The 12,670-nt window shown below is 39.4% G+C and overlaps 1 protein-coding gene across 1 annotated transcript in view; it reads left to right on the forward strand.

Moving 5' to 3' along the window:
• Positions 1-12,670, forward strand: part of csmd3b (CUB and Sushi multiple domains 3b) — a 414,655-nt gene that overhangs the window by 322,878 nt on the left and 79,107 nt on the right. Inside the window, exons 15-20 of the mRNA XM_086281026.1 lie at positions 1,898-2,092; positions 4,399-4,537; positions 4,932-5,119; positions 6,058-6,246; positions 10,687-10,803; positions 11,178-11,393. Coding sequence (XP_086137152.1) covers positions 1,898-2,092; positions 4,399-4,537; positions 4,932-5,119; positions 6,058-6,246; positions 10,687-10,803; positions 11,178-11,393 — 1,044 coding nt within the window. The remainder of the gene's footprint in view (positions 1-1,897; positions 2,093-4,398; positions 4,538-4,931; positions 5,120-6,057; positions 6,247-10,686; positions 10,804-11,177; positions 11,394-12,670) is intronic.

The raw sequence follows: 12,670 nt of genomic DNA on the forward strand, positions 1-12,670 counted from the left end.
TACTCGAGACTGACCGATAAATAATTCAAGCATAAAAAAGCACTAACTCAAATGATGAACCGACGTAACGCAAACCTCATGGTTTGGGGCTTCATTTCATCCAGTGATGTTGGGGATCTTATCAAAATTATTGGTATTATGAATGCAGAAAAGCACCATCACTATTCAGTACCATCTGGAAATGATCTGAACACCTGTAACAGCTTCATTTTTCACCATGACAGTGGTCCCAAATACAATCCCAATGCAGTAAAATAATACCTGGAAAAAAGAGACAGTGGAACTCTATCAGTCATGGATCAGCCTCCCCAGAGACCTGACCTAAAAATTGTTGAAGCATTGTGGCATCATCTTGACAGAGAACAGAACAAAAAGCAGCCAACATCCAAAGAAGAGCCTTAAATGTCCTTCAAGAAGCCTAGAAAACTAGTTTGCTTACTTGTGTTGGTGACCATACCAAATTTTGACTTCCAGGCCCATTAGGATTGTACAAACAAGTGTGGTTTTGCTTTATATGCTTCATTTGGATGTATGTTTGCACTTTACAGTAAATCGCTGTACATATTCCCTATTTTCCTAGCAACGTAAATGAGGGGTGGCTCAAGACATCTGCAAAGAGCTCCATGTAAATCTTGGCATAACTTCTAACCAAGATGTTGAAAACCATGTAGTAAATATTTCAGTTTGATTTAGATAAAGCTCTTTTAATTCACTCCCAACTAGAAGTTTCAGTAGCGCTGAAGACAACGGGTTATAGAAGAGAGGTCCTGTGATTATTATAGCAGCTAAGAATAGAGGTGTAGGTTGCAGAACAAAGTACTTGCAAAGGCAAGAGAAGCTTTAAAGGAATATTTTTGGGCAATTTTTTGCTTGTTTGTTGTCAAACGTAGACTCAGATGACAAGATGGATACCATTTTCATCTCTGTGCGTCCAGTACATAGAGAGGTCCAGGATGTATTTAGGCTTGAAAGACTTGAAACAAGAGGAAACAGTCAGCCTATTTCCGTCAAAAGTGAAAAAAAATTAATCCTCCAAAAATTCATAAATGGTCTTTTTTTAAACATCATATCGTGACTCTTTAACCTGCATTAGAATAGACATTAGAATTTTACCCGCAGTTAGAAGCTCCGTCTCCCTTACATTGTTGTCATCTGTGCAAATCTTTGGAGCTGATCAAAATCTATGTGATGCGTTGTTGACTAGCTTATAAGACATCAGGATACAGCATGTACACCAAAAAAGATCTTGCCCCCGCTTGCAGTCTTTGAGCTAATTTAGGCAAAACACGTCTGGATCCCGGGCAACAGAAATGGAAATTGATATTGATCTTTGCATCAGGCTGGGTTTGACGGCAAACATATCTGCCAAAGTGTTCTGTCCACGAGTTTTCTCACACTCTATTTGCGATATCATCTCACATCATTTTGTGTATATGACTTTATTTTTTTTTCTATGACTGCATCTTTAATTCTTTATCAACTAAAAACACCAAGCTGCTTCAACTGGCAAAACATGAGCATTCATAGGCTGGACTTTGCCTTTTATCAGGAGCAGATGCATATAAAGCATCAAGCAAACATACTGTATTATGAGCAATGATCATATGTGCAAACAACATGACGGGAGCATAAAACAGACAAAAGAAATTTTAGATATTATGCTGGCAAGGACCGAACAGCAGAAGACTTCAAGTAGCAGCATATAGATCTGCATCATCACTTCTGAAATATTTCATCAAAATGATGAGCAAAATAGCCTGTGAATGGCTGTAAAGTATAGGTCTCATATTCTTTAATAACATTTCTCGTGTGTGTGTGTCTGTCTCTCTATGTGAAGCGCTAGTCTCCAATATCTCCCTCATCATATCTGTGTCTCCTTGTAACTTTTTTACCACAGCATTTGGCCATAATGAGTGCCCAGACCCTGGCATTCCCATCAACGCTCGCCGCTTTGGAGATAGCTTCCAGCTTGGCAGCTCCATCTCTGTGGTTTGTGAGGACGGTTTTATCAAAACCCAAGGAACTGAGACCATCTCCTGTCAGTTAGAAAGAGGAAAAGTCATGTGGAGTGGGCCTATTCCTAAATGTGAAGGTAAATATTGGCTGGATTGCTGCTTAAACTATTAACTAGGGAACAATATGCTATCCAAGATCTCATCATTAATGCTGTAAAAACTCTGTGGAGGCAGAAATTATATCCTGTCAGTTCAACAGAAGTAAAAATATGGAGGTGGCCAGTTAACCTAAACACCCAGGGAAATAACGGTTAATAAACTGCTGCCACACAAATAGCTAATAGCTTACCAACATTCTGTCTGTAGAAGTACTTGGCAATTTAAAATTCTCTCTGTGTGGAAGGAGTGCAGCAGAGATGATCGGCAGCTAAAAGTGAAAGTAAAGACACTGGACACTATGTGAATGTGTTAAACAGAACTGTGACTTCTTTAAATGTCAAGTAAAGTCGCGGCGCAGCACTTTGCCTGAAGTTATTTATATTATTCGATTATATTATTACCTTAAAGTAAAGTCGCATAAGTTCAGAGTGTAATCAACAGCTTCTGTAAAAGTTGTTGAGTACAGAAAAGTAAAATGCGAAGTTGACCTGCGATTCTCAAACGGAATGAAGAGATGTTCGCTAGAGCACAAGTGCTTTTGAGATTGCTCCAGTGGTAAATATAATTAGCTCAAGATATTTTCAACACAGCTATTGGTGACAGAGCCTTTGATAGTACAAAGAAGGGTTGTGTTAATTATGCTCCAGGTCATTTAAAGTCCCAAGATCCATTGTATCTAATGTGTGTCTATAACCACTTGGATAGAAAATCCACTTACTTGTATTCAGGAGGTACAGACTAGAACAAATTGACTTGAGACACTTAGTTAAAGTTTAAATAAACTTGGAAAAAAAGAGTGCAGCAGAATGGCTCTAGGCTAATACTACATTGTAATAACTGTTGAGTGATTGTTCATGTTCCTTTTAAGTGTTCGTGTATATTTACATAATATGAATAATTTATGTTAGCCTTGCATCATGTACTGTAGACATATTTCTGAGCACACAATTTATCTTTATTTTTATTAAATATTCAAAGCTGTGGGTTGCTTCATCAGAATCTCTGTCAAGGGCAAGAATCTGAATCTGTTGCATGTTTTTTGGAGTATTTAAATGGTAATTAAACCTACAGTATGCTATGTATATGCTATTTGGCCAAAGCATCAAATACCCGTGTCTAGTGTGGAAAATGTTAATCGCACTGACAAGTTAACTTATATGCATAAAACTGTTCTCTTCTCTTTCCCTCATTTTCAATAAATATTTTAGCAGATTTTTCATTTTTCAGCTTGCTGTCAGCCAAAAGCCAACAGTGTTAGTGTCCAGCTGGTGAACATAATAGAACTTTTTTGCAGCTCAAAGAAAAAAGAAGTGTGGAAATCGTGTTTCCTTTTGACCCAAGATTATGAAGTCCACAGAAGTCCACTGTCTTCAAAATAAATAGTAAAATTGAAGTTATGCTTTTGCACAACTCCAATGTAAAAAAGAAAAACGATAAAAATGTAAATATAAATATAAAAATACCTACTTATTAGTAGCAGGTGGGCCTGATTTGCTAAACTTGACTAAATATACAGTACTGTGCAACACTCACCCATCATTTATTAATTGAATCTTAAAAAAAACCCAAAAAACCCCAACAAAAGACAACACAACTGACCAGCACAAAATAGCATTTTGACATCAGCGAGATGATTCAAAAAGCACTATTAGCTAAAAACTTGGCATAGCATGGTGTACAGTCTGCCCTTAAAAAAACTGAGGAAACTGGACAAGTGGAGGACATAAACTGAAGTGACTAAAAATGATCTACATTAGATGATTTAAAGTCATGTCCTGAAGAAATATGAAATAAAATCCAATAAAGACCTGAAACAGGACTTGAATGACGCATCAATATATCCAGAGGAGGTCAGATGAAAGTGTCACACCCACAGTGGAGGCTCTGTCGTGGTTTAGGGCTGCATTTTAGTATCAGTCATGTATTGGTCTCCCCAGAGCCTGGACCTCAACATTATTCAAGCAGTGTGGGGTTGAATGTCTACTTCTAAATGACCACTGTAAGAAATTACAATAAAGCTTGACTAAGTCAGTTCAGGTTGTGCTGATGAATGAAGATGATCAAATATTGACTTTCTACTTTATTAGAATTGTACACACTCTGTTTTTGCCTTATACACTGGACTTCTATCATTTACATGTTTCAGTGTATTACTGCAAGTGAGCAGCGACTCAAATCTTTTGCACAGTATTGTAATTTCTTTTGTTATACATTAATTTGTACTTGGACACATTGGGTGTCCTGTACTTCTTCTCTCACTTGCCTCTTTATTCTCCCCTCACAGCCCCATGTGGAGGCCACTATTCGGCTCCAAGTGGAGTGATATTATCTCCTGGGTGGCCTGGTTATTACAAAGACTCCCTTAACTGTGAGTGGGTGATTGAAGCAGAACCTGGACGTGCCATCAAAATCACATTTGACAGGTGGGTGGCATACAGTAACTCTTTGATTCTGAATATTAGAAAGAGCTTTGAACAAGCAAGAATGAAGATTTACAAGATTTAAAGTTTATGGACATTCGCCTACAATATCACATGACTCATAATTCTCTAGGCTGTAAATTTTTGACAAAGCTGTCTTTTGACTAGGAAGGCAGGCAATATTTTTGTTCAAATGATGTTTTCTCTGGGCTGTGAACTGCTGGTAGAGCCGAGACATAGACTGTTGTTTACGAATTGTAAAGTGTATTTATGGTGAAAAAATTGGCTCCAAAACCTGTAAATGATGTGAAACCTTTAAAGAACTTTTCATTATCTCATCAGTGTTTTTAAATCACAATCAGCTATAATATAATGTCCTGACATTTTATCTTCACAGGTTCCAGACAGAACTGGGTTATGACTTCTTGGAGATCCATGATGGTCCAAACCTCCTGTCTCCTCTGGTTGGCTCCTTCAATGGCACCCAAGTCCCCCAGTTCCTTTTCAGCAGCAGCAACTTTCTTTATCTGCTGTTTACCACTGATAACAGCCGGTCAAATGCTGGCTTCAGAATACTCTATGAAAGTAAGTTAGATGCATACACTATATATCTATGCACATATAGTATGTGCACATGTGCATATGCATTTATAGCTGCAAATTTTACACAAAAAAATGAAAAATACACGTGCATTTAAAACTGATCCATTCATATGAAGATACTTTGTTAAATATATTTTACAGTATATTGTGTATTTTTAGACAAATTCTTAAAAGTATGCTTCTGACCACATTCACACTAGGTCTCCATGATCTCACAATATCACACTACTAAAAATTAGACATCATCCTCTGTTTGGTTCACACCAGCTGTAATGCATATGAGATATTAGACCACAAAGAAATTGAATTTGGGTGTTGCTGGCACTGGCATGAGCAGGGTATTCAAGCCACAGGCTCCCCAGTTCCTCCTGGAGGACTCCAAAGTGTTCCCAGGCCAGATGAGATATGTGCAGTCTCTCCACTGGGTTCAGAGTCTACCCCAGCGTCTCCTCCCAGTTGGGTGTGACCAGAAAATCTCCAAAGTAAGGTGCCCAGGCACCTGAACTGAATTTTTCAACAAAACATGAAAGCATTAATTGTTTGTACAGAAGATAGATATACTTTAAACTCTGAGTTAAAAGCAAGAAGACCCCAAACCACCCACCCATCCACCCCCTTGTTTTTCTTCCATTTACTCAGTACTAATGGCGTAGACCGCCAGCATCTTCAAACTCCACCTTCATTTTTATCTGAAGTGCATGTTCAATTTGACAGCAGATGGCATGTAAACACTTGAGAAGGTAAACAAAACCACTTCTGTTGTGGTTCTCACCTCAGTGGCTGTCACCAGGACTACCATGATGATAATCAAACAACAAACAGTCTACCTTGCACTGCATATTTTTGTATTTTTGTTTATCTAATGTAACATGTAATGTTCAAATGATTTTTGAATCAAACAAAGTGACTCTTTTTGTCAGGCGTCACAGTGGACAGCTACTCGTGTCTGGACCCCGGCATCCCTGTCAACGGTATTCGGTACGGACAGGATTTTTCCATCGGCTCCACGGTGTCGTTTGGTTGTGACTCTGGTTATAGACTCAGTCATGAGGAGCCGCTAGTGTGCGAGAAGAACCACTGGTGGAGCCACCCCTTACCTACATGTGATGGTAAATATTTCAAAAGAGCTTCTAATTCAGAACAGAGTGTACTGTGGAAAATGTTACACCTCATGCAAGTTTGTTAAATGTTCTTCTCCATTAGAGCAAAAGCTGATTCTCTGCTCACTCAGAAAAAGAAGATTGTTTCCTTTTATTTGGCATTGACGGTATTAGTATCTTATGTAGGAATGGGCAGCTATTCCCTGCTAGATACACTCACAGGATAAAATGATTTGCTTTGTTTTATTGTGCATTATTATTATAACAGCACTATATTTTACATCTAATTCAATAATAAGGTTCATTAAATAAAAGGGAAGCATTTGTCTTAATGCTGGACATAGTGTTATATAGACACTGGACAATATGCGCAGTCTGCTCTGTGGTAGCACATTCACAATGCAGCACAAGGTCAGCTTTGCTGCTGTCCTGGTAAGGATATTTTACAGTATAAGTATCCACTGCTCATGAATGATCAGACAGTCCACCGAAGTCATAATCACTTCTATAGACCAAAACATTTTTCAGACAAAAGCAGATTATCTGCCTTATCCATTACAAAAGACACAAAGTGGATGAGGTGTGTGTAAAAGGGGAGAAGTTGAGCCACCATCGCTGTTTGGGGAGCTGAGTCACACCACTGGTTGATCACATAGACACACACACACACGCAGGAACAATTTGCAGTGAAGGCTGCTGTGGCTGATAGGAGATGATTTGAGGAGAAGATTAGAGATCTGTGGGCAAGTACTGTGCATGTGTTCGTGTCTGTGTGCGCACGCATGTGCACTGTGTACGTGCGTGTGCACTTGTGTGTGTGCGGCGCTTTTATCCATGTGCCTCCTGTCACCTCCTCTCCTGCCTGAACCACGAACACAGGAATGTTTGAGGTAAGGTTGACGAGAGCCTGTGTTGGCTGTCACATCCTCTCTCTTCTCTCTCAAATGAATTGGGAGGGGTGAGGTTGGTGGGGGTTGGGGGTGGGGTTAGGTAGGGAGAGTAGGGAAACCTGTCTCTGTCTCTCCCTCTTTCTCAGTGACTGTCTCACTCTTTCTCGTATTCCGATGGTGGAGCAGGAGGGGTGGGTGAAGAGAAAGATGCAACACTGCTGCATCGGTTATGCGTTGGCTCGCTTGGTTCGGCTTATTGGCTCATTCACTTGTGAACCACATTTGAATTGCACTGTTCCTGGGACTGGCAGCAGTTTCCTCCTAGGAGGCAGTTTGAGCATACAAACATCAAGCAGGCTGCCTGGAATTTGCAGACTGAAAGCCATTAGACGGTGTTTACACAATATGTGCCCATACAAGTGTACGAACTATTTGCTTCTGCGGTTGGTAAGAAATGGGATAGAGTGATGACTGACAACTAGTGCACATTAAATTCAAGCAAGACATCACCAAAGGCAGCCGACTCAGCCTTGAAAGCTTTTCAAGAAACCAAATGTTCGTCATACTCTACATTTGAAGAGATGAGGGCAAGTAAGTATATAATGTAATATGGAAGACATAACAGTAATATCACCCCAGCCAGCCGAGCACAATGGCTTAGTTTTTGAAGGGAACATATATGTGCTATTTATACTTGAATAGGACCTATTATGCCCATTTCCAGGTCCATGTTTTTTATTCTTAGGGTCCATTGGAGTAGTTTTACACGATTCACAGTTCAAATAATTTATTTCGCACAAGACCTTTGTAAAGTCTCTGAGCCTGCGTTACTGATAAAAGCCATTACTGCCCCTCTGCCCTTCCCTTTGAGCCAGCTTTCTTCGCTACAACTACACATGTTTCTTTTCCAAATATTTATTTATAAGTGACTTATGTATGTATGTATGTATATATATGTATATATTGTACTATTCTTAGTTAGCGTATTGTCTGTCTTGTCTTAATGTTGGTTTAAAATGGAGCACTGTAACAAAAAATAATTTCCCCCAGGGATCAATAAAGTATTCTGATTCTGATTCTGATTCTAAATGGCTGCTGAAGAAAACAAGAAAAATAGGTCTGTATGCATTGACGGTGAGAGCAGTGCCTTTGACATGACTGTTATAATCATATCATACCGACATTAGAAGCGGAAAAGAAAAAACTTTCTTAAACTGAGCATTTTGAGAATTCTGAAGGGTAGGCTTTGGGGTCACAGAGGTTACTTGTATATATGTTAACCTTATTAGCTGAAAGATTTGTTTGATGCAAGTATTCACCATTGCAGACCTCTGCAGCAGTGCAGTACATACTGTATTTGACCAGGCATTTGAAGGCAGATCTAAAAGGCAGAGGGCGAAAGAATGAAGTGAATGGGGAAAAAGAAAAATCTGATGCGGTGTTTCAAATTTCTCACACAGGCCAGCCTTCAAAATAAACAACTTGTGGCAGAAAATGTTAATAATTAATAGTGCTCTATATGTGTGCGAGTGTATGCTTGAATCTATGTGTTTGTTTAGTTTGGAAATATTCTCACTCCTGACTTCTCATTCCTCTTGTTTTCGGTGCTGGTGTTAAAACCACAGTGGCTCAGTGTAAAGTTAGTGATCCCCTGTTGTGATTTGAGCACATTTTCAATTCCTGATATGTTGTAGCAGTTACAGCAAGAGTGAGCAAGAAAGGAAGCAAAGGAAGGGTTTGTACAGATTTGAGCTGGGGTGTAGTTGTCAGATTTGGTGGTTTTCTGCTCCACACTACAATTCCTGGTAAAATGTCCTGTTCACAGAAATTTCAGCAGAACTTTCAGGATTGACCCTCTGCCTGCTTCTTTTACTCCTTTTTACGGCATTTTATAGCTGCATTGTGAAAGAAAATGACTGTTCGGCCAGGCCAGTGTAAGATGAAGCAAGTGGAGCAACAAAAAATTGAGCACCTGGCAACATACTGTCTGCGTGCATTAGTATGCATAGAGTGAGCTACGGCCATTTCCAATCTTTTCTGGACCTGGTCTGAACTCTGCATCTCGGCACAAGCACGGGTCATAGTGTGGCCATGCTGTGAGATTCTGAATGTTTTAAGTAGTCTCCAGGAAACATTTGTCCTGCTTCACTGCATCGAATACCACTGACTTGAATCACTTGGAATAAAACTCAACCGAAAAAATATTTCAGACAAAGGACATTTTACAGTTCTTGCACACAATCAATGTACCTATTACGCAGCATTAATGTTGTGGAAACGTAACATAAAAAATTATTCCAGCCTTGTTTTTCTTCGGCTTATGTCTCAGTTTCCTGACACTGAATTGCAAAGCGACAAAATCTTGCAAATATATTTCAGATTTCTCCTCCACACAGTTATTGTTCAGATGGCCACTAGTTATATAACAATAAACCTTGCCTTTTAGGTAGTAGCTCTAACTATATCAGATGATTGATGTATGTAATATTCAGCGAAACTAGTCTGAGCATCTGAACTTGTCTTTGCAAAAAGGCAATGAAACACAGTATGATTGTGAGGTTGTGGTTAATCACTGCAGCAATATCAAGTTAGCCATATGGATCTTGAAGCTGGAGGTTGTTACTGAACAAAACAGATGTGCATTTGCTGTTCTGCTAGAAATAACTATCATTTAGTGCATAAAAACTACAGACACACAAGTGGACCTGCATGTGAGCATGTCGAGGTCCATAGAAAGCCTGTCTGAATCCAGGCTACCAAGAATCCGCCCATATTTATGCAAGACCTGCTACAGTCTGGTGAGCATGCCACTTTTTGTACTATGCAGAGCATTGTGGTCACAGTCACCGTACCTGGCAGACAATCTACAAATTGAAGAGATCACCAAATTTGCATAAATGGCATACAGTTCAACTCACCATTTCTGTAAACAGGAAAAAAAAACCCACATAGCTTTTGTCACTGGTGTTATTCACCTTTTTAAGGAATAACAGTCATCTGTGTCGCTAATCATTGTTAGGCGTTGGTTTGTTTCAAGAACATTAAAATATACCACAAAAACAACAAATGATGCATTATTTATCATTCCAGTGCAGTGTATGGCAGATTTTACATTATTTATGTCATTATTTTATGTCTGTGCAACAGTGGGAGGAATAAATCTGAAAAATATGACTTCAACATTTAAAGGAAAGTTGTAAGGGAATACACAGTGAAACAGTGTTTTCCTACTCCCCAACGTGTGAAAGCACACACGTTTGGAGCTCACACTGCATGCAGACCTTGCTACCCACTTCTGAGAAAATGTCTCCCCGTCTCTCTCTCATGCTCCCTCTCTCCCCTTTGCTCCGTCTTCCTCTGCCCCTCTTGCAGCATTTGCGTGTGGGTATGCTTGTGTGTACGTACTATAGAAGTGGTATTAAAGGTCCACAGGGAAACATTATCTGTTTTAGCTATCAACAATCTGATGCTAACCTTCTCTCTGCCTCCATCCCCTGTCTCTGCTCATCTCCCTCCCTCTGCCTCTCTCCCCCCACTCTGTCTCTCTCAATCTATCCAGCTCTATGTGGTGGGGATGTTAGAGGTCCCTGGGGCACCATCCTTAGTCCCGGCTATCCAGACAGCTACCCTTCATCTCTCAACTGTACCTGGACCGTTGAAGTCAGCCACGGGAAAGGCAAGAGACACACATACACAGAGATCCACACTCCTTAATAGAGACAGACAGAGTGTGACACAGTACAGCAAGCTCAGTGGTTCAGTTGCTGCTATGCTACATCCACAAACATACATTGTTTTCTGTGGCTTATAAAATATTCAGGCGCCATTTGGAGGCAATTTGGTGAAAGCAATGTCAAAAGTAAAATGTTGCCAAAATAAAGTCAAATAAAATAATGATCTCAAAAATAAATCGTCACTGATTAAAGTTTGAATATGCTGCTGTCCCAGTATAATGACTCATACATATTATAAGTCGAGGTGCATGAACCATCTGAGGATAAAGCAAACTTTGTCTGTCTTCTGACTCGTCGGTGCTTGTGTCTCTAACAGGAGTCCAGTTTCAGTTCAGTTCTTTTCACCTGGAGGACCAACATGACTACCTCTTGGTTACGGAGAATGGGAGTTTCCTGCAACCTCTGGCTCGTCTGACCGGCAACGAGTTGCCTAGCAACATCAATGCTGGTCTCTATGGCAACTTCAAAGCCCAGTTGCGATTCATCTCTGACTTTTCCATTTCATATGAGGGCTTCAACATAACTTTCTCGGGTAACTTTCCTTACTGGAGTTTTTCATTTCAATCCAGCGAGTCTACATTCAGTTTTACCCTCAGTTTAGTCACTTCAAGGGTTTCTGTTTGTCTTAATTTGCTCACTGGAACAATGCTGTAATGTTGCAAATGTTGAAATGTTTGAGATTATGAAACATAACTAAATGCAAAACAGTCATGTAACAGCTTGCTGTGTGAATTGTGCCAGTAAAATAAAATAAAATAAAATAGTCAAGCTGGACTTTTGCCAGGTTCACCCTAGAAATTCATGCAGACACCACTGTGAAATTATGGCTTCTCTTTAAAGAGAAGTGAGCAGAGCAACATTTATACCAGAAAAGACAATTACTGCCTCTTAAAATGAATGTTGTAAATTATAAGTCGCAGCCTTATGCCAGGTTGTAAAGTCACTAAAGAAATGCCATTAAGTTCATTTATGTGGCAACTTATCACAGAGTGCTTCTAAATAATAAAAATGGATATTCAGTGTTCATAGGATCGAATTTCTGACATACTCACAGCCACAAAAGCACAAACGTCTTTAGTTTAAAGCTTAAGATGAAGTGTGAGTGCTGGATATTTTATATGTTATGAATGAATATGATCATTACCTAATTTTAAAGACTGCATGTGCTTCTTCAGCCCATGTCAAACATTGTACCATGCTTTGTCTGGCCACAAGTTTAATATTGAGAATAATGAGCCTTCTTTAAACTACAGACTACATATAAAAGATGGGCATGGTTACCATGACTACATGCAGTAGCTGAGAAGACCCAGTTAATTAGTGCTAAATAATCTACAAATAAAATCCTACAAAATGATTCACCAAAGAGCACAAACATCTTAGAAAAACCGACGATAAAACGCACATAAAGCCTAGTTATTTATACGCTAATTATTTTGGAACGCTTCACACCAACACCACAGTTAGTAGACTGTGCATTTAGCATTTATGTCTGGTGTAAAATTCAACATTTTACAATAGAAGTCATTGGAGTCAAGTGACCTTCAAGGAAATGCAGTTTTATGGCAGTTGCGTTGTTGCATTGGCTTCATATCTCACAACCTTGCTGTAAAACCACTGAACCAACTTACTATTTAGTGGCTAGTTCAGATATGCTTTTGCTCCAAAGTGTCGATTTACTTAGCTCTAAAGATTTCCTGAAGAAGAAACAAAACGGGATTCAAACTGAACCTTGCAGATCTCTACAAGTCATAATCATAGAAAAAGAAGCAAGGCCGACCTGGACGTGTTCACCCACTGCCTACATAA

The sequence above is a fragment of the Aulonocara sp. 'chitande type north' Nkhata Bay genome, linkage group LG22 (assembly GCF_057382095.1).
Source record: "Aulonocara sp. 'chitande type north' Nkhata Bay isolate Kocher_YH1m ecotype deep benthic linkage group LG22, A_spYH_male_GT1.1, whole genome shotgun sequence".
NCBI lineage: Eukaryota > Metazoa > Chordata > Actinopteri > Cichliformes > Cichlidae > Aulonocara > Aulonocara sp. 'chitande type north' Nkhata Bay.